Raw genomic sequence first — 22,500 nt, forward strand, 5'->3', positions numbered from 1 at the left:
TGAAAGTGTGCTATCATTTTAAAGTCCCCCTGGTGATAATCAAGCTTGTTTATGTGTCTATGTGGTGTTATTAATCTGCTTTAATGTGTAAGTTCATAAGTGGACAGCATTGCTGAGTGAACCAAAGACAGTCTCAAAAACACGGTTTGAAATCGCTGGTGTTTCTGACGTCACAAACTACCTTGTAACCAATCAGATCAACGTGTGATCGTCCACCAGTGGATCTCTGAGTGAGCGAGTGAGTGGAGGCGGGGCTCATCTGCATATTCATAGAGCCGTGCATATTAAATGAGGCAAGGGTGTCGAGTTACATTCAAGATATTTTAAGGCATACAGACTTTTTTTCAAGGAAAAACGTTTAAATATGTAATTTTGGTGATAAAAGATGAGTTTAGGGACACGGTTATTGACTATAGGGGACCTAAAGATTTATACATTTGAATTGCATATAAAATGTCCATGCATTTTGGATTACACATACATAAACAAACGAATAAATGTATACGTTTATAATGTGATGTATTTGTCAATCATGCAGGAATGAAACAGGTCACATGTTTTTTTTTTTTTACTTGCTCTATTATTTTTATTAAATGCTTAAAAAAAAACAAAAAAAACATTAACAACAATTAATATCATTGCCATAACATAATACAACTATACTCCAGTCTCTTTCAGTCCAAATTAAATTGAAACAGGTCATGTGTAGCCAGAGCAGCTTGACGTCACGTGACAGGAGCGCGCGAACGCTCTGATGACGTCTGAACTGTGCGCCGCTGAGCAACTCCATCAGCTTTTGCTGTGTAATATCTCATAGACATACATGTCTATGTAATATCTGACAGAGCTGCACTGCGAGTCCACTTACTGAACAGAGAGTGCTAAATTAACTCGGTCTGCAATATGGAATACTTGATCGGGATTCAGGGGCCGGACTTTGTGCTGGTCGCGGCAGATAATATAGCCGCCAGCAGTATAATCCAAATGAAACACGGTGAGTTTGATGTATGTTAGCATGTTAGCAGCACACGAACCGGCCAGACTGCAAGATAACAAGTTATTTTAACTAGTAAACATGTTGAACGCCACAGCAATTAACCACATTTCACAGTTTATTCAGTTCTGTTTTAGTTTCATCTGGATGTTTTTATCGCTTCTGAATGTGTGGCAACTGCTAAGAAGTGTTAGCCGTGCTAGCTTCCCTGTGCTAACTGCTAACTCAGTTTGTGCGTTGAACTGATTTACATATTAATATATTCATATTCAAGGTTCTCAACGTATTAAACTCGGGCTAGACTAAACTTATAACCTTTAACGGGAGCAGCACGTCAGTTATTGCTGTGTGATTGTGCTCGAGTGTCTGTGGAGGATGAGTTTGCGATTCACATGTGAAAGTGAAAGTACGAGCGTATTATATGTGTGTGTGTTTGTATATGAGTGTGTGTTTGTATATGAGTGTGAGAGTGTGTGTTTGTATATGAGTGTGTGTGTGTGTGTGTGAGAGAGTGTGTGTTTGTATATGAGTGTGAGAGTGTGTGTTTGTATATGAGAGTGTGTGTTGAGTGAGAGTGTGTGTGTTTGTATATGAGTGTGAGAGTGTGTGTGTGTGAGTGAGTGTGTGTTTGTATATGAGTGTGAGAGTGTGTTTGTATATGAGTGTGTGTGTGAGAGAGTGTGTATATATGTGTGTGTGTATGTATGCGCATATATGTGTGTGTGTGTGTGTGTGAGAGAGAGTGTATATATATATGTGTGTTTGTAGAGTGTGTGTGTGTGTGTGAGAGAGTGTGTGTGTTTGTATATGAGTGTGTGTGAGAGAGAGTGTGTGTGTGTGTGAGAGTGTGTGTTTGTATATGAGTGTGAGAGTGTGTTTGTATATGAGTGTGTGTGAGAGAGTGTGTATGTGTGTGTGTGTGTATGCGCATATATGTGTGTGTGTGTGTGTGTGTGAGTGTGTGTATATATATATGTGTGTTTGTATATGAGTGTGTGTGTGTGTCTGTGTGTATATATATGTATATGCGTGTGTGTGTGTGAGTGAAAGTGTGTTTGTATATGTGTGTGAGTGAAAGTGTGTTTGTATATGTGTGTGAGTGAGAGTGTGTGTGAGTGAAAGTGTGTTTGTATATGTGTGTGAGTGAGAGTGTGTGTGTGAGTGAAAGTGTGTTTGTATATGTGTGTGAGTGAGAGTGTGTGTGTGAGTGAGAGTGTGTGTGTGAGTGAAAGTGTGTTTGTATATGTGTGTGAGTGAGAGTGTGTGTGTGAGTGAAAGTGTGTTTGTATATGTGTGTGAGTGAGTGTGTGTGTGTGTGTGTGTGTGTGTGAGTGAAAGTGTGTTTGTATATGTGTGTGAGTGAGAGTGTGTGTGTGAGTGAAAGTGTGTTTGTATATGTGTGTGAGTGAGTGTGTGTGTGTGTGTGTGTGTGAGTGAAAGTGTGTTTGTATATGTGTGTGAGTGAGAGTGTGTGTGTGTGACTGTGTGTGTTAGGGCTGCATAACGATTAATCGCAACTAATCGTTTGCACAATAAAAGTTTTTGTTTACATCATATATGTGTGTGTACTGTGTAAAATAATTATGTATTTATAAATACACAGACATGCATGTATATATTTAAAAAATATTTACATGTTTATAGAAATTTTTATATTTAAATATAATTTATATTATATAATTATACATACTTAATATATAAATAGATTTATATTAAAATTATACATGCATGCTTATGTATTTATATAAACAACTTTTATTGTGCAAACGATTAGTTGCGATTAATCGCTATGCAGCCCGTGTGTGTGTGTGTGTGTGTGTGTGTGTGTGTGTGTGTGTGTGCATGCATGTTTCTGCCATATCATAAAGGTAATCTCAACTTTATATCTCACAGTTCTGACTCTTTTATTCTCTGAATATCAAAAGGTTTTGATATAAACCAGAAAACTTAGTTTTACTGTTTTGTTTTTTTGTTTTTTTTTGTCTATCAAAACCTTACTTGATCAAAAAAATAAATTTTACATGCATACATCATACATCTTCTGAGAATTATGCCTTTTTGGCAGATATATACAGTGAAAAAAATTATTTTCTTTTGGATCTTATTGTAGAATAAAATGCCGTCGAGAACAGCGGTTCCCCTCGCTCTAATATCACCGGCTTCTAACATTGCAAAAGTGCAAGTAGCAAATCACTTTCTGTACTGTAAACTGAAGGCTATGTTTATTATTTTATTGCAAAAGGATTATGATAATGTCAATACAGGAGACTGTACATGTCCTGGAGAGTTATCCCGAGACCCGGTGAGATGTCAGACGTCGTGATGTTACCGGTTGTGTCTGATCCCCAGATTATGACAAGATGTTCAAGCTGAGTGAGAAGATCCTGCTGCTGTGTGTGGGCGAGGCCGGAGACACCGTACAGTTCGCGGAGTACATCCAGAAGAACGTCCAGCTCTACAAAATGAGAAATGGTAAACATTCACTTTTCTCTCCGGTGTATTATATATTATATATACTGTATAGAGCATCAGACTAAAGATGGAATAACTTTATTTCTACCAGAAATTCATGTCAAAAACAAAAAATTTTGGTTAAAAAAAAGTTTATTTCAGAATATTTCTTATGCATATTTTTCTCTTCTTCCATACATATGTACTAGAGATGCAAATTATCGATTAATTCATTAATCATTAATTGATTGACCTTATCGATCGATTGACGATTAACTGATAAGCGGCTATTTTCCTGAGAATGTACATTTCTCACAGTATCAATAGTGTCTTTAACATAAAAAGCTAAATATTGCTTATATACTGAACAAAAATGCATGTTATATTGCTCAAATGATGTTTTATTGTAACAGTTGGGATACGGTACAGAATGGCATTTATGTAGTTTAACAAAATAAATGATGCACAGAAAATTAAAATACATAAAAAATAATTGTGCACTGGCTCACCTGTTGCAAACATTAAGCAACATAAAATAAATGTTAAATAAAAATCTATATGGGTAGGCTTAGCCTAAACTATATTAAGTCTACATATAATAATCTATCTAAAACTTGAAACATTAGCAGCAGCACTTATTGATGCTTGGTCTGAGAAAGGTAACAGTAAGATTACTAGACCTGGAAACTTCTGGAAACTTTTCACAAATTCCCATGATCGATCGTAATTTAAATTAATGATCAAGTATGCGTCTGCTGCAGTGCATATGGCCAACAGCATGACAGGGTTTATTAAAAACGCTATGTTACTCACCAAATGAATGAGAATGGCTTTTAATCCAAATAAAGGGCTAGTAGGATTGTACAATGTTTCGATGTGAATGATAATTAAATTAAATTAATTATTTAATAATCAAATATAACGACTAATAATACAACGTGTCACCAACGCCGCCTCAGATGCGTGCTTGCAGTGTGTAACGTTAGACGTGCACTGAAACGCACTGAAACCGGCAACTAAACCCAATGAATTCACAACGATTTAATAAAATAGTGTTCTGATGTTATGTAATATGACAGTCCCAAATTAATCATCGTTATTATTAGTCGTGCATGCTGCTTGAGCGCGCGCGCTGAATGAATAACCGTTGAGCACTTTGCTAGCGCGTTATTTATCTCAAAGAAGCGCAATCTATATGAGATTAGTCAGATATATACAAAATAAACATAATATTACAAATTATATCTGCACAAAATGACGTGAATGCACAAGTGAACTTGAGTTACGTGCCATTCAGAATGACTCATGTTGTGGACGCGCTCTTCCTGGAACAACGCGACACGGCAACTAAACCCAAATACTTCACAATGTTGTATTACACTATTGTTCTCTTTATAATGTTATGTAATATGACAGTCCCAATAGTCATTATTAGTCGTGGATTGCCGTTTGAGCTGCACGCGCTAAAGATCACGCTTCAACAATTCTTAACCAAATGCATTCAATATGAGATAAATCAGATAGCCTATAGATAGGCGTACACATAAACTATTACAACTTACATTTGCACAAAACAAAAGGCTGCGAATGCACACAAAAACTTAGTCATGATGAAGGTGTAAAATAGTCCCAAACATAATTCCGACGCGCTCGCTTGTGTTTCGCGGTTGAGCAGCACGCACGCGCATGAACCTGCTTAATCGATGATCGATAAGTTTGATCGATTAAGGTATTATCGACAATTAATCGATCGTCGATTAATCGTTTGCATCCCTAATATGTACATGTATACAGTGTATCGTACCGGTATAGAGCACTGACTAAAGACTTTATTTCTACCAACAAACAACATTTTTTACATGAATTTCAGGAATAAAAAAAAAAAAAAAAAAAAAAAAAGTGAATTTCAGTGTTAATTTCAGAATATTTCTTATGCATATTGTTCTCTTCTTCCATGCATATTATTATACGATCTCTGATTCTGTCTCTGCATTGATCCTCTGTCGTCAGGATACGAGCTCAGTCCGGCAGCGGCTGCAAACTTCACGAGGAAAAACCTGGCGGACTATCTGCGGAGTCGGGTGCGTACGGACGCGCTTTCATATTTAATATTCATTCATCAATAGATGCATCGCACATAATGTGGAGCAGTGATTCCCAAACTGGGATACATCATCAAACCCCGAGTTGCTGTTAAATGAACAAACATTGCAAAAGTGGAGTTTTTAAAGCTGATGTTTGCAATGTGGAAGAAACCTGTTTGAAAACCATTATTATATTATATTCTGCCAAGACAGTTCATCATCATATACACGATATACAGTAGTGTTTACAGGGTTACGGTCGGTAAATGTTTTCTTTCTCACTCGGCTGCATTTATTTGATCATTAAGACATTAAAAAGTTATATTGGAAAATATAATTTAAATATTAATTTATTCCTGTCATGGCAAAGCTGTTTTTTTTGGTCACATGATTCTTCAGGAATCTTCTAATATGCTGATTTTCTGCTCAAGAAACTGTTATTCTTACTGTATAATATTGAAAATATTTATAAAATATAATAATAATATTATAAAACAAATATTTTTTTCAGGATTATTTTTTAAGAAAGTTCCAAAGAACAGCATTTATTTGAAATAGAATCTTTTGTAACATTATAAAATATAAATTATAAGTGTTATAACAGACATTATAAATGTCTTTACTGTCACTTTTGATCAATTTAATGCATCCTTGCTGAATAAAAGTATTCTTATTTTTTTACTATATTAAAAGCATCATTACTCCAGTCTTCAGTGTCACATGATCCTTCAGAAATCAGTGTAATATGATGATCTGATGCTCAAGAAACATTTATGAACAAGATTTTTATTTAAATTATTTATTTAATGTAATCTGAGTAGCAAGGATGCATTAAATTGAACTTTTATTTTGAACTTTCTATTCATCAAAGAATCCTGAAAACGTTATGAATCATTATTAATAATTGAGCACTGATAAATATTAAGCAACAGATCCTCATATTACACTGATTTCTGGAGGATCATGTGACACTGAAGACTGGAGTAATGATGATAAACTCAGCTTTGATCACAGGAATAAATTACACTTTACTGTATATTCACATAGAAAACAGATGATCTACATTATAATAATAATTCACTGTTTTACTGTATTTATGATCACAAATAAATGCAGCTTTGATGAGCAGAAGAGACTTCTTACAACAACTTTAAAAAAAATCGTACAGGCCCCAAACTTTTAACCTTTTGTAGTTCACAAAGATTATTATCTGAACGCAACCGGTGTAAAATGTCCTAAGAAACAGATGCCTGTGTGTGTGTGTGTGTGTGAGATATCAAGGTCACAGAGGTCGTCGACACCTGCGCCTCCTTTGTAATGTGATCCTGCTTATGATACATTCCCCCAATGTGTGTGTGTGTGTGTGTGTAGTGCACCCATCTGTGTAAAAGTGGGCTTGTCGCCATCCTGCCTCTTTTGTCTGCTAGTGTGTGTGTTAATTTGTTAGGAAGAGTGTAACTGCCTCCTGTCACAATAGCAGAGTGGAGAAAATGATTACAAAAAACAATTAGAGCGAGTCCAAGGGGGGCGAGGGCGTCTCTGGGGTGCAGAAGTGCTACAAGTTCATCAATCTGCTCGTCGGCTCCTGAACGCTCACACAACGAGTCGAGGAACAACACTCAGGCGCTCTCCTCTGCTGCTCTCGGCCTTTTGTGACCGGAAATTTGTAAAAAAAAAAAAAATGTTTTAAAGAATTTCTTTCTTCATCTGAATGGTACGAAACTTGGTAAAGGTTTTGGCACTTGCTGCGTACACACACACACACACACACACACACACACACACACACACACACACACAAATCATGGACATGTTTCCATGAAATTACGCTTTGGAAATGAATAGGAGACGAGTTTCCTCTAGTGGAAGCGTTTGGTACTGCAGCCGAACAACATCTCACTGAAAACTCAGTTTTTTAGATATCAGGCTCACATTTATAACAACTTGTTTAGATTTACTCACAGTTTTAGAGTAACACTTTTTTGAAAATATATATTTCATATAAAAATGTCAAATAGTATTTTTGCACATTTTTCATAACAATAAATGTAAAATCTGTAACTTTTTTTAAGTTAACTTTTTTCACGTCAGCAATAATCTGCCAAGTGTCGTCTTTAAAAAGAGACCAAACTTAAGTCTACTTAAAGGATTAGTTCACTTTTAAAATAACTTTTGCTGATAGTTTACTCACCTGATGTCATCAAGATGTCCATGTCTTTCTTTCTTCAGTGGAAAAGAAATGAAGGTTTTTGATGAACACATTTCTCCATATAATGGACGTCAATGGGCCCCAAACGGGTCAAGGTCCAGATGACAGTGTCAGCGCCGCTTCAACGGGCTTTAAACGACACCAGACGATGAATACGGGTCTTATCTAGCGAAACCATCGTCATTTCACAAATAAATAATATAGTTTAAGTTTTATAAGCACAAGCGCTCGCCTTGCTCTGTTCTGTGATGCGCGTTCGTGACGTCTCGTAATACGCAGTTACGCTGTAAAGGTCACGCTTCTGTGAAAAGTCAAAAATGTCTGTCCTGACGAAAAATGTTAGGCTTTTTAATATTCCAACACCAGGATACACACACGAGATGGGCATTTTAACCGATAAACTGACACAAAGACATTTTAATATGTGTGTATGGTCCTCCTTCCGCACATCTGTAAACACTGACTCGTCAAGCGTGACCTTTACAACGTAACTGCGTATCACGTGACGTCACGAACGCGCATCACAGAACAGAGCAAGGCGAGCGCTTGTGCTTATAAAACTTAAACTTGTTTATTTATGTTTGAAATGACGATGGTTTCGCTAGATAAGAGCCGTATTCATCGTCTGGTGTCGTTTAAAGCCCGTTGAAGCGGCGCTGACACTGTCATCTGGACCTTGACCCGTTTGGGGCCCATTGACGTCCATTATATGGAGAAATGTGTTCATCAAAAACCTTCATTTCTTTTCCACTGAAGAAAGAAAGACATGGACATCTTGATGACATCAGGTGAGTAAACTATCAGCAAAAGTTATTTTAAAAGTGAACTAATCCTTTAAGCATTCAAGATTTATGACCGTTTAAGTTGTAAATTAAATTTTCAGGTCTAAGCTGAACAGTGAATAAAAGGATTATAAATACAGCGTACATATATTTTACTACCATAAAATCCCATAAAAATATTAAACATTATCAAACTAAAATGGTATATTCATTTAATTGAAATAAAAAATAATAATTTCGGTCAGTTTTGACCGACACGCGAAGAGCACCAGAGAGTTAAAATAAGCATAATGTCTAGTAGTAGAACCGTGCGTATTACTTAACCGTGGTTAACCCTTCGGGACGTGTAAATGAGAGCGGTGTCATGAACCAGGTTTGTAAAAAAACAACTGTGCCTCCGGGGCTTCCCTGGAGTGTCTCCTCACACGGAGAGAGACGGCAGATGCTCAGATAAACTCCTCGTTCACTCCTGAACCGGCGCTCGGCAGCCAAACACATTCTCTGTGGCTGTGTTGTGTGTTGTGCTGGGTTTAAACCATCCAACATCCCCTCAAGCTCTCATTCAGAACCGTCCAGCAACAGTTTGCTGTCATTGGCACGCATGAAGCATTATTGGCCGCCCAACACACTGGCACAAATAATTACTGGTGCCATATTGCGAGGCATTCCCCTGTTCCGCTACAGATGAACAATTAATACGGCAGATTGGGCAGAGATGCCAAAGAGGAGAACAAGTCCTGGGGTGCAGAGAGCGAGACGGAAGCGAGGATGAGTTATACACTGTTATCCGGCTCTTTGCTAAGCTTTAGATGGGTTAAGCCGGGACTCAGGTGAGACTGCGGTGTTCAGCGTGGCTCACGGGACAGGTGTTGAGTGTATGCTCAGGGGTGGGTGGCACTCGGGGGAGTATCCTACAAACTCAAATCTTGTCTTTCAACACGAGAGGCATATTGCACAGGTGAGCTTCTCTGGGGGGTGTTTACTTACGCAAGCGGCCCGCCGAGAGCTGGGACGGCCCAGATCAGATTAAAGCCTCTCCGGTGAGTTCAGGCGGAGCCGCTGTAGTCTCTAACCGGACGCCATCGTGTACGTTTGCTTTCACACTCCTGGAAATACAGGATCCAAAACCATAGATGCCAATAAAGAACCTTCATTTTTAAGTGTAATGCGCACAGATGAAGAAACTTGAGTTAATGTGCACCGTTTCGTTTGTGCCGCGCCAACAGAATTTTTAGTTTAATTTTAGCATTTACATTTTTTTTTACGTTTATTATTATTTTGTATCAGTTTTTATTTTTATATTTTCCGTTTTTGTTTTAATGTTTTAATTATTTATTAAGTTTTGGGAATTTTGTTGTGCGTCTTTGTCATTTTTTTATTTGTCTATATAGTTCATATACATTTTTATTTCAGTTAAACTAAAAGAAAATGAGATGTTGCTTTGGAAACTAGTATATTTCATATTTTGTTTCAGTTAATTTGAAGTACTGGAAATGTTTTTTATGGATTTAGATTTTGCATTTAAATTTTTTTTTTTTATTAATATTTTATATCAGTTTTTATTTTTATTTCTTATTTTAGTTAAAGTTTCAGTAATTTTATTGTGCGTTTTTGTCGTTTTTTTATGTCTATATATATTTTATATACATTTTTAGTTAAGTTTTAATTATTTTAGGACATCATGTTAAACTAAAAATGAAAATGAGAAATGTTGCTTTGGAAACTAGTATTTTTTTATATTTTATTTCAAGTAACACATTTTTTAAAAAAAATGTTTTGTGTGTTTTAGTTAACTATAATAACACTGATCCTACCCTACTTTTGTTCTTTTTCTTAATATGAAGTTATTAAATCAACAGTCAGTAATAAAACAAGAACAAATAATCAAATTACAAGCAATAGCACAAATTAAATACAGTAGAAGATACGAATGATATAAAGTTCTCAAGCACGTTTTCAGGAGGATAAATTTACATTTCTGTTCCTGAAACTGTTAAGTAATCCAGTGTAAATAGCACTGTATACATGATCTGTATAAATTAAACGGATTATTCCTTACGTTCAGTCAAGTGATTTTTTTTCTTCGTTCATTTGTTGTTTGATTAACTGTAAAACTGCGGGATTATTAGGGCGCTGTCACTTTAAGAGTGAATGCACGGATCTAAGATGCTGATCCTCATGCGTTTACTTTCTCAACTGTTTACATTCCCTGGAGACTCAACGACTGTTCACGAGATGGGCTTTTTTTTTTTAACATAATGTCGTGTGAGAGTCCGTTCCAGCGCAGGAAGATGTAGGAGAGCTCAGTTTAGCATTCGCAGCTTTAGATGTTGAATATTGTATATATTCAATTGAATTTTTTAATTGGCATGCAGTGTTGCTCAAGTTTCACGTTCATGTTCTCACAATATTGCATTGTTAGAATTGATTACCATATTTTCTGGACTATAAGTCGCTCCGGAGTCAATATCAATAAATGCGTCATGAAGAGGAAAAAACATATATAAGTCGCACTGGACTGTAAGTCGCATTTATTTAGAAATGTATTTCACAAAAGAACAACAGCTGAATAGTGTCCGGTGTGTTAGCGTAACACATTAACAGTTATTCAGCTGCACAATATTAGCATAAAGAACATATACCTGAGGCTGAATAGGATAAACTAACATTAGCCAGCGAGTCCAACAAGTTACCGGTCAGCAAGTTCACCAAGCTCCCGATCTCACTCCTCAACACTGAATACATCGAGTTCTTCCTCGGTGTCGCTATTGAGCAACTCCGCTAACTAGAGCGCCCTCTCGCGGCTGTAGACGGTAATGTTTTCTCTTGGTTCATCTCAGTCAGTTTTAATTAATTTTGATATATAAGTCGCGCCTGACTATAAGTCGCAGGACCAGCCAAACTATAAAAAAAAAGTGCGACTTAAAGTCCGGAAACTACGGTAAGTTGTTACGGCCATCTGGCGTATTACCCTCATTGAGCGCTTGACAAGTGTTCATTTTAGGCCCTGCTCGTTTATACGTCGCAATAGAGAAGAAAAGACTAGCGCAACCCCCGTCTCATTCTCACTCTAAGTCCCTAGATGAGCATGAAGTTAACAAAACTCAAACGCTGTTTGAGAAGTCCTCTCAATGTCTTAGTCTTTATTAGAGATGCACGATATATCGGCCACCATATCGGCATCGGACGATATATGATCATTTGTTATCGTTATCGGCCTGATAAAAAAAATTGGGCAGTTAATTTAATTAAAAGCTGATAAATAATGTATTTCCTTCTGCTGAGAGACTTCAGATGCGCACTGTTCATCATGATGGTTTTGAATTGCTTGAAATATGATTGGAATCACTTTGAAAAGGAAAAAAAGGGTTCAGTGCAGCGCCAATCTGTCATATCGGCTTCATAACATTATTATGAGAACATTATAATTGTGTGCGTGGGACGTGGCTTTTAATGACTAGACTTTAGTTTTTGTAATCAGGCTCTAAAAATTATATAAAAATGTGTATTTAGATTTATCGGCCGATATATCGGTTATCGGCTAAAGAGTTATCGGTTATCGGTAGCGGCCGATGTGTTCATATCGGTGCATTCCTGATCTTTATGCATTTAATAATTGTAAAAATGACAGTTCAGCTTCACCTTTAAACCCCGCCTGGAATGCAGGAACTGAAATCTCTCTCTCCGAGAGCTGTGCAGACGAGACGGGGAAGCGAATGCAGTTCGAGAGTTTAGAGAGCGAGCGCAAGCAGGATCGAGGACTAGCAGAAGTTTTAATGAGAGCTGGCAGAGCTCCAGGGCATCGGGGCGAGCGAGAGGAGGTGCTCGTGGCAGCGGGGGTGCAGATGATCACAGTCACACTGATGGTGACACCAGCGACCCCCCCCAGACCCCCACACACACACACCTCACCCCCCGTTCTCTGTTTCACACCCCTCTCCCTCTCTCTCTCTCCCTCTCTCTCTCCCTCTCTCTCCCTCTCTCTCCCTCTCTCTCTCCCTCTCTCTCCCTCTCTCTCCCTCTCTCTCCCTCTCTCTCCCTCTCTCTCCCTCTCTCTCCCTCTCTCTCCCTCTCTCTCCCTCTCTCTCCCTCTCTCTCCCTCTCTCTCCCTCTCTCTCCCTCTCTCTCCCTCTCTCTCTCTCTCTCTCCCTCTCTCTCTCTCTCTCTCTTTAAAGTTTGGGGTTTTCGACAAGATTCTGTGCTCAATTTGTTTTTCGCTTTAGTATTTTTCCCCCTGGGAAGTGGATTCTAGTTGTGCTAGTTTCTGTTTTTTCTCCCCCTCATAATAAAGTAGACTCAGATCAGTATTATTACATCATGTCCTAACCAGACGCGATGCAATCAGATTCCAGCAACAAGTAAATTGACTGTCCGCACTAGACATGAGACGCGAGTCAAAAACACAGCCAATCAGAAGAGGGTGTGGGCGGAGTCTCTGCAAGCACACTGCACTCGCAACTAAATCAATCCAAAAACACAGCCAATCAGAAGAGAATGTGGGCGGAGTCTCTGTAAGTGCACTGTATTCGCAATCAAATCAATCCAAAATCACAGCCAATCAGAAGAGAATGTGGGCGGAGTCTCTGCAAGCACACTGCACTCGCAACTAACTCAATCCGAAATCACAGCCAATCAGAAGAGAATGTGGGCGGAGTCTCTGCAAGCGCACTGCACTCGCAACTAAATCAATCCAAAACACAGCCAATCAGAAGAGTGTGGGCGGAGTCTCTGTAAGTGCACTGTATTCGCAATCAAATCAATCCAAAATCACAGCCAATCAGAAGAGAATGTGGGCGGAGTCTCTGCAAGCACACTGCACTCGCAACTAACTCAATCCGAAATCACAGCCAATCAGAAGAGAATGTGGGCGGAGTCTCTGCAAGCGCACTGCACTCGCAACTAAATCAATCCAAAAACACAGCCAATCAGAAGAGTGTGGGCGGAGTCTCTGTAAGCGCACTGCACTCGCAACTAAATCAATCCAAAAACACAGCCAATCAGAAGAGTGTGGGCGGAGTCTCTGTAAGCGCACTGCACTCGCAACTAAATCAATCCAAAATCACAGCCAATCAGAAGAGAATGTGGGCGGAGTCTCTGCAAGCGCACTGCACTCGCAACTAAATCAATCCAAAAACACAGCCAATCAGAAGAGTGTGGGCGGAGTCTCTGTAAGCGCACTGCACTCGCAACTAAATCAATCCAAAATCACAGCCAATCAGAAGAGAATGTGGGCGGAGTCTCTGCAAGCGCACTGCACTCGCAACTAAATCAATCCAAAATCACAGCCAATCAGAAGAGAATGTGGGCGGAGTCTCTGCAAGCACACTGCACTCGCAACTAAATCAATCCAAAAACACAGCCAATCAGAAGAGTGTGGGCGGAGTCTCTGTAAGCGCACTGCACTCGCAACTAAATCAATCCAAAATCACAGCCAATCAGAAGAGTGTGGGCGGAGCCTCTCTGCAAACTTGCACTCATAGCAAAATTTTTAAATGTTGTAATATTTATTTGATTATTACTTAAGAATACTGACTGAGTGACAAACAATCTTTGTCATAAAATACGCTTGTTTCTTCACAGTTTAAACATTCCTATTTCTTTTCCGGATCTGATGCCGCTTTTAACATTAAATAAAGCACATCATCAGGAAAAGAGGCTTTTTATCGTGTGTCGCGTCTGGTTTGGACATGTGATCAGCTGAATAATGTACAGTCACAAAGTGAACCCCTCAGGGCGACACAAGACCCTCGCTTCACGCAGTAATGACCAGCTGACGCACATCTACACCAGTGTTCATCGTGAGCTCATCGTTTCTGCGTTATATTAGTACTTTGTTTAAATTAATAAAATTTTTGCTAACTGATTTTTGTACATGTACATTTCTGAAATACATAACTTAGCCAGTCTCCTCTGATACCAGAACACTGTAAATTGTAATATGGACTATATTAATGGACTACAAATACACACATCTCGGTTAACTTCATATTCAAGGCTTAATGTGGGGACATTTATTGTAGTTTTGTGCGCGTGAACGTCATTACAACGTACCTCACGCGGGAAACACTTCACGTAACGTGTAACTAACAATAATCAAGCAAGCTAGTGTGTATATAGGGTACGAAGTGTTGGCAAAATATTAATATTATATAAAATACACATAATATGGAATGTTTGAAGCACTTTAAGGACCCGTATCTGTGTGTGTTTATTAGCAAGAACCTCCCAGGGCCTTGAAATCTTCTTATTTCTTCAGATTCACAAGCTTTCGAGGGCCCGTGGGAACCCTGGAGACAGTGTAGTGATGTAATGGTGATTCTAACGCAGCTTCTCTCCGTCTCTTAGACTCCGTATCACGTGAACCTGCTGCTGGCGGGCTACGACGAGGCCGACGGGCCGGGCCTTTATTACATGGATTACCTGTCGGCTCTGGCCAAAGCTCCCTTCGCCGCTCACGGGTACGGGGCGTTCCTCACGCTCTCCATCCTCGACCGCTACTACAGACCCGGTGAGCGCTCGTCACAGATGCCACTGTTATTATTATACGCTGATTGCTGATTCCTAACCCAGTTCTGTGTTGTTCTGCTCCAGATCTGACCCGTGAGGAGGCCATGGATCTGCTCAAGAAGTGTCTAGAGGAGGTACGGTGTTGCTGCTGTTCTTCTTCTTCATAATTACTTGCATTACCAGTCAATTTTTGGTGCAATTTTTGGTGCAATATTTGATCAAAATTGCAGTAAATCATGCAATGTAAATCATCAGTTTTCTATGTGAATATACAGTAAAGTGTAATTTATTCCTGTGATCAAAGCTGAGTTTATCATCATTACTCCAGTCTTCAGTGTCACATGATCCTCCAGAAATCAGTGTAATATGATGATCTGATGCTCAAGACACATTTATGATTATCATCAGTGTTAAAAACAGTTCATAATTGACCGTACGCAAAGACCCGCCCCCTTTAGTTACTGTTGCTATGTCTGACAAGCCACGCTCTCACACACACACACACACACACACCATGTTCTCACGCAGTGAAACACACACACGGAGCAGAGACACACTGACAGACACAGACCAACTTACTTTAGATATGAAACAAATTCTCAACTTGCAAATTCGGTCATTTATTGAAGAAATGTAAACAATGAATAGCGTTTTGTGGCTCTTTAATGTGTTTAATGACTTCCTTCTAGTTCATTTATAGCATCAAATAAACATGAATGAACATCAGAAGGAATGTTGTTTTAACCGCGGAAAGACGTCAGTACACTCCGCTTCTCAAGCTCACATCCTCCAACGTTAATCTACTAACTCTCCTGACTGCTTTGTCGGACAAAATGGCGGATGGCGAAGTATGATTGGTCAGATCACCTGTCAATCAAGCTCCCTGCGAAGGGTCAATTGTGTGGAAAAGTTCATAAACATCATTTATTTGAAGTAGAAATCTATAATGTAACATTATAAATGTCTTTACCGTCACCTTTAATGTGTCGTTACGGAATAAAAGTGTTGGTTTATGACCCCAGTCGTCGAGGACCACTCAAACGTTCCTGAGAAACGGATGAATCCTCTTGAGGTGTGTGTGTGTGTTACGCAAACCACTTCTGAACTTGAGTTTTAATCACGTGTTTTCCGACAGCTCAACAAACGCTTCATCCTGAACCTTCCCTCCTTCACCGTCCGCCTGATCGACAAAGACGGGATCCACGACATGGAGAAGCTTCTGGTCGGCGCCAAATGAGCGTCTGCTGTTATTCCGCATCTTTTGTACGACAAATGTAACCTGTGATCTAATAAACACATTAATAATACCGGCTGCTATTCGACTCGCATCATTTCGTAGGTTTTTCTGTGCGTCTGTCTGTTGGTGTGTACTTGTTTCCTCACTGCTGTGTACACAAGTGTTTGTGTGTGTGTGTGTGTGTGTGTGTGTGTGTGTGTGTGTCTCCTCCACAGACAGGTGATTAATAAACATTAAACAATCCCTCTCTCCTGAACACACCGGAATCTGACGGGACGAGCAGCATATGTTCGCCTGCAGGCGGAGAGAAGTGCAGAGAGCGCCTGCTGAGTGTCAGCGCGGAGGTGTGTGTGTGTGTGTGTGAGAGCCGGCAGGGGGGCAGGTATGGAGACGTCGGCCCCTGAGCAGATGAAGAGCGCTGGAGTGACAGATGGGCTGAGGAGTGTGTGCTCGTCGTCCTCAGGACTGCTTTATCTCGGAGGTAATCCTGCACTGTCGGGTTAGTGTCACCGCGCCGCTCTCAGACGGACCCTGTGGCCGCTCAATTTGTAGCTCGCTAATTTTGTAATCATGGCAGATTTGCACCACACAACAAGTCTGGTTATACCAGGCCAGAGCCTGCCGGAGAGCCATCTCGCTATGTGCGTTTCCCATTATTATTGTTATTTTTAGCTTTATTTGTTTTTAAATTTCGGCTTTATTAATTTATTTACAGTTTAAAAATGTAATGCTTCAAATTAAACTTTTGTTTTTCAACTAATATTTATATTTCATAAAATAAGTCATTTTATTTTAGGTTTATGTTTTTAGTTTTTTATTGTAATTTTGCTGTTATTATTTTCATTTTATTTTATTTCAGCTTTATTTATTAGGCTAATCATTTTAATGCTTTTATTTTTTAACTAATATTTATATTTCATATGCTGCATTATTTCAAACAAATGATTTTAATAGTTTATGATAATGATAATAACCCTGTCAAGCGGTTGAATTCAATTGTTGAATTTAGTTTTATATTTAAAAATTTAGTAATTTTGCCATATTATTTTTAGGTTTAATTTTTTTCGTTTTAGCTTTATTAATTAATAATTTTTATGCTTCAACTTAAACTTTCGTTTTTCAACTATTTATATTTCATACAAGTAATTTTATTTTAATATTTTTTTGGTTTTCATTTTAGTATTTTTTCCATGTTATTATTATTTTAAGTTTTTTTTTTTTCAGATTTTTTTTAATGAATCATTTTAATGCTTCAACTTTTATTTTTCAACTAATATTTATATTTAATATTCAGCATTATTTCAAACAAATGATTTTAATAGTTTATAATACCGATAATAACCCTGTCAAGCGGTTGAACTCAGTTTTTGTATTTAGTTTTATATTTTTTGTTTTACTTTTAGTCACTGTGCTGTTATTAATATTTGTAGTTTTTGTCCAGCTTTTATTGATTTATTAATCATTTAAATGCTTAAACTTTTATTTTTCAACTAATATTTATATTTCATATGCAGCATTATTTCAATCAAATGATTTTAATAGTTTATAATAACGATAATGACCCCGTCAAGCGGTTGAACTCAGTTGTTGAATTTAGTTTTCATATTTTAGTCACTTTGCTGTGTTGTTATTATTTTTAGGTTTAATTTTTTCAGCTTTATTGATTTATTAACCATTTTAATGCTTCAACTTCAAGTTTTCCTACTAATATTTATATTTCATATCCAGCATTATTTCAAAACAAATAATAAAACAAATCGTCTTTCATGGCGATAATAACCCCGTCAAAGCGATTGAATCCAGTCGTGGTTTAATAATATATTACATTTACATTGCAGTACAGCAATAAAGAACAGCAACATTGATAATAAACATACAACATGAAGTACAAAAATGACATTTTCAAATTCATCAGTCAATACCTAATAACTTTACAGGCTTCAGTAGTCCGTGCCGTTATCCGCGTGCGGGATCCGACGGGAGTTTGAGGTCCACATGCTCCGCCAGCGAATCCGCACACATAAATACACTCATACGCCCCGCAGAGAGAGAGGGAGCAGGCAGTCAGTGTCTCTCGCCCGCCGCTCACTTGCGGTGCTTGAGCTCCTTGTCGTGGCCCTTGGCTCCCTCTTTCTCCAGCAGTTTGAGGGCCTCCAGTAAGTAGCTCTGGAAGGCGCTGAGCGCGGCACAGATGGCGGGCGTCCCGAAGCCGTGGGTCAGCAGACTGAAGTGGGTCAGGCTGTTCTGCACCCCGGGGTCCAGGCAGGGCGTGGGGCGGCCGGCACCCAGAGGAGACCTGTCCTGGGACATCAGGTCCATGAACTCCTTGCAGATCTCCCTGAGGACACGGGAGAGACGTCAGCACTGAGTGTGTGTGTGTGTGTGTTAGTGTGTGAGAGAGAGTGTGTGTGTTTGAGACTGTGTGTATGTATGAGTCTAGTGAGTGAGTGAGTGAGTGAGTGAGTGAGTGAGTGAGTGAGTGAGTGAGTGAGTGAGTGTGTGCGTGCGTGCGCGTGTGTGTGTGTGTGTGTGTGTGAGAGAGAGAGTGTGTGTGTTTGAGACTGTGTGTATGTATGAGTCTAGTGAGTGAGTGAGTGAGTGTGTGTGTGTGTGCGTGCATGCGCGTGTGTGTGTGTTTGAGACTGTGTGCGCGTGTGTGTGTGTGTGTGTGCGTGTGTGTGTGTGTGTTCACTCACTTGCTGGCCATCAGCATGCTGCGTCTCGTGGGCATCTGGTCCGGGTCGGACTGTCGGCACAGATACTCCGCTGCGGCCCGGGCCGGAAACTCCGTCTCACACACGTACCCGAAGTCCCGCGCGAGGTGAACCGCCTCACCTGAGGAGAGAGAGAGAGAGTGTGTGAGTGAGACACACACACACAGATCAGGCTGACGGAGAGCTGAGGTGATAATAGGCTGACTTCTCATAGGCACTTATTTTAACTTCACACTCTACATTAACATCCACGATAAACTTGCTTGCCTAAGTGCCTGATAGTGTGTGTGTGTGGTTCTGTGTGTGTGTTTCTCTCTCTGTGTGTGTGTGTGTGTGTTTCTGTGTGTGTGTGTGTGTGTGTCTGTTCTCTGTGTGTGTGTTTCTCTGTGTGTGTTTCTCTGTTCTCTCTGTGTGTGTTTCTGTGTGTGTGTGTCCTCTCTCTGTGTGTGTGTGTGTGTGTCTCTGTTCTCTCTGTGTGTGTTTCTGTGTGTGTGTGTCCTCTCTCTGTGTGTGTGTGTGTGTGTGTCTCTGTTCTCTCTGTGTGTGTTTCTGTGTGTGTGTGTCCTCTCTCTGTGTGTGTGTGTGTCTCTCTGTTCTCTGTGCGTGTGTGTGTGTGTGTGTCTGTTCTCTCTCTGTGTGTGTGTGTGTGTGTGTGTCTGTCTGTCTGTCTCTGTTCTATTTGTGTGTGTTTCTGTGTGTGTGTGTGTGTCTCTCTTTTCTCTGTGCGTGTGTGTGTGTCTATCTGTTTCTGTGTGTGCGTTTCTGTTCTCTCTCTGTGTGTGTGTGTGTGTGTGTCTGTGTCTCTGTCTGTCTCTGTTCTATCTCTGTGTGTGTGTCTATTTGTTTCTGTTTGTGTGTGTTTCTCTGTTCTCTGTGTGTGCCTGTGTCTGAGTCTGTGCCTGTGTCTGAGTCTGTGTCTGAGTCTGAGTCTGAGTCTGAGTCTGAGTCTGAGTCTGAGTCTGAGTCTGTGTCTGTGTCTGTGTCTGTGTCTGAGTCTGTGTCTGAGTCTGAGTCTGAGTCTGAGTCTGAGTCTGAGTCTGAGTCTGAGTCTGAGTCTGAGTCTGAGTCTGAGTCTGTGTCTGAGCCTGTGCCTGAGTCTGAGTCTGAGTCTGAGTCTGAGTCTGAGTCTGAGTCTGAGTCTGAGTCTGTGTCTGTGCCTGAGTCTGTGCCTGTGTCTGTGTCTGTGTCTGAGTCTGAGTCTGAGTCTGAGCCTGTGTCTGTGTCTGTGTCTGTGTCTGTGCCTGAGTCTGTGTCTGAGTCTGTGTCTGTGTCTGTGTCTGTGTCAGAGTCTGTGCCTGAGTCTGTGCCTGTGCCTGTGCCTGTGCCTGTGCCTGTGTCTGTGCCTGAGTCTGAGTCTGAGTCTGAGTCTGAGTCTGAGTCTGAGTCTGAGTCTGTGTCTGTGCCTGAGTCTGAGTCTGAGTCTGTGTCTGAGTCTGAGTCTGAGTCTGAGTCTGAGTCTGAGTCTGAGTCTGAGTCTGAGTCTGAGCCTGAGCCTGTGCCTGTGCCTGTGTCTGAGTCTGAGTCTGAGTCTGAGTCTGTGCCTGTGCCTGTGCCTGTGCCTGTGCCTGAGCCTGTGCCTGTGTCTGAGTCTGTGTCTTTGTCTGAGTCTGTGCCTGTGCCTGTGTCTGTGTCTGTGTCTGTGTCTGTGTCTGTGCCTGAGTCTGAGTCTGAGTCTGAGTCTGAGTCTGTGTCTGTGTCTGAGTCTGTGCCTGTGCCTGTGCCTGTGCCTGTGCCTGTGCCTGTGCCTGTGCCTGTGTCTGAGTCTGTGTCTGTGTCTGTGCCTGTGCCTGTGCCTGTGCCTGTGCCTGTGCCTGTGCCTGTGCCTGTGCCTGAGTCTGAGTCTGAGTCTGTGCCTGTGCCTGAGTCTGCCTGAGTCTGTGCCTGTGTCTGAGTCTGAGCCTGTGCCTGTGCCTGTGCCTGTGCCTGTGCCTGTGCCTGTGCCTGGGCCTGGGCCTGTGCCTGTGCCTGTGCCTGTGCCTGAGTCTGTGTCTGAGTCTGTGTCTGAGTCTGTGTCTGTGTCTGAGCCTGTGCCTGAGCCTGTGCCTGTGCCTGTGCCTGTGCCTGTGCCTGAGTCTGAGTCTGAGTCTGAGTCTGAGTCTGAGTCTGAGTCTGAGTCTGTGTCTGTGTCTGTGTCTGAGCCTGTGCCTGAGTCTGTGCCTGTGCCTGAGTCTGTGCCTGTGCCTGTGCCTGTGCCTGTGCCTGTGCCTGTGCCTGTGTCTGTGTCTGAGCCTGTGCCTGAGCCTGTGCCTGTGCCTGTGCCTGTGCCTGAGTCTGAGTCTGAGTCTGAGTCTGAGTCTGAGTCTGAGTCTGAGTCTGTGTCTGTGTCTGTGTCTGTGCCTGTGCCTGTGCCTGTGCCTGAGTCTGAGTCTGAGTCTGAGTCTGAGTCTGAGTCTGTGTCTGAGTCTGAGTCTGAGTCTGAGTCTGAGTCTGAGTCTGAGTCTGTGCCTGTGCCTGTGCCTGTGCCTGAGTCTGTGCCTGTGTCTGTGTCTGTGTCTGTGTCTGTGTCTGTGTCTGTGTCTGAGCCTGTGCCTGAGCCTGAGCCTGAGCCTGAGTCTGTGTCTGTGTCTGTGCCTGTGCCTGTGTCTGTGTCTGTGCCTGTGCCTGTGCCTGTGCCTGAGTCTGTGTCTGTGTCTGTGTCTGTGTCTGTGTCTGAGCCTGTGCCTGTGCCTGAGTCTGAGTCTGAGTCTGAGTCTGAGTCTGAGTCTGAGTCTGAGTCTGAGTCTGAGTCTGAGCCTGTGCCTGTGCCTGTGCCTGTGCCTGTGCCTGTGCCTGAGTCTGTGCCTGTGCCTGTGCCTGTGCCTGTGCCTGTGCCTGTGCCTGAGTCTGAGCCTGTGCCTGTGCCTGTGCCTGTGCCTGTGTCTGAGTCTGTGCCTGAGTCTGTGCCTGAGTCTGAGTCTGTGCCTGAGTCTGAGTCTGAGTCTGAGTCTGAGTCTGAGTCTGAGTCTGAGTCTTGAGTCTTGAGTCTGTGTCTGAGTCTGTGTCTGAGTCTGTGTCTGTGTCTGTGTCTGAGCCTGTGTCTGAGTCTGAGCCTGTGTCTGTGTCTGTGTCTGAGTCTGTGTCTGAGTCTGAGTCTGAGTCTGTGTCTGTGTCTGAGTCTGAGTCTGAGTCTGTGTCTGAGTCTGTGTCTGTGTCTGAGTCTGAGTCTGTGTCTGGGTCTGGGTCTGGGTCTGAGTCTGTGTCTCGGTCTGGGTCTGGGTCTGAGTATGGGTCTGGGTCTGAGTCTGGGTCTGAGTCTGGGTCTGGGTCTGGGTCTGAGTCTGAGTCTATATATAGAATCCAGAGCAGCTATATATATATATATATATAAACTAAACTTTTTTACAACAAAACTGAACCATCACTGAACGAACTTCTTTTAGAAGTAGCCGTTCTCTTCTGGAAACAGACGTTGTTGCATTATTTCCCTGTAATCTCTGTAAAGCTGCTCTGAGACTGTAGAGTGTATAAATGATGCTGGATTGACTAGTGTGTGTGTGTTAAGTGTGTGTGTGCGCACCTTCCACCAGCGCTGTGAGGAGCGTG

General features: G+C 41.1%; 2 protein-coding genes across 2 annotated transcripts in view; one reads left to right on the top strand and one right to left on the bottom strand.

Annotated features, from left to right (window-relative positions):
• The first annotated feature begins 830 nt into the window (after positions 1-830).
• psmb2 (proteasome 20S subunit beta 2) lies at positions 831-16,334 on the top strand. The gene is made up of 6 exons (XM_079590230.1): positions 831-994; positions 3,344-3,466; positions 5,456-5,526; positions 14,866-15,028; positions 15,112-15,161; positions 16,163-16,334. Exons 1-6 carry the CDS (start codon positions 904-906, stop codon positions 16,262-16,264), a joined length of 600 nt encoding a protein of 199 aa, XP_079446356.1. The 5' UTR covers positions 831-903; the 3' UTR covers positions 16,265-16,334.
• Positions 16,335-18,059: 1,725 nt separating this feature from the next.
• tfap2e (transcription factor AP-2 epsilon) overlaps positions 18,060-22,500 on the bottom strand; it is a 16,035-nt gene continuing 11,594 nt past the window's right edge. The window contains exons 5-7 of the mRNA XM_079590739.1: positions 22,475-22,500; positions 18,961-19,099; positions 18,060-18,602 (exon numbers count right to left, since the gene is read on the bottom strand). The exon at positions 22,475-22,500 is cut by the window's right edge and continues 93 nt beyond it. Coding sequence (XP_079446865.1) covers positions 18,350-18,602; positions 18,961-19,099; positions 22,475-22,500 — 418 coding nt within the window. The 3' untranslated portion in view covers positions 18,060-18,349. The remainder of the gene's footprint in view (positions 18,603-18,960; positions 19,100-22,474) is intronic.

This window comes from Phoxinus phoxinus, assembly GCF_949152265.1.
Source record: "Phoxinus phoxinus genome assembly, chromosome: 19".
NCBI classification, from domain to species: domain Eukaryota; kingdom Metazoa; phylum Chordata; class Actinopteri; order Cypriniformes; family Leuciscidae; genus Phoxinus; species Phoxinus phoxinus.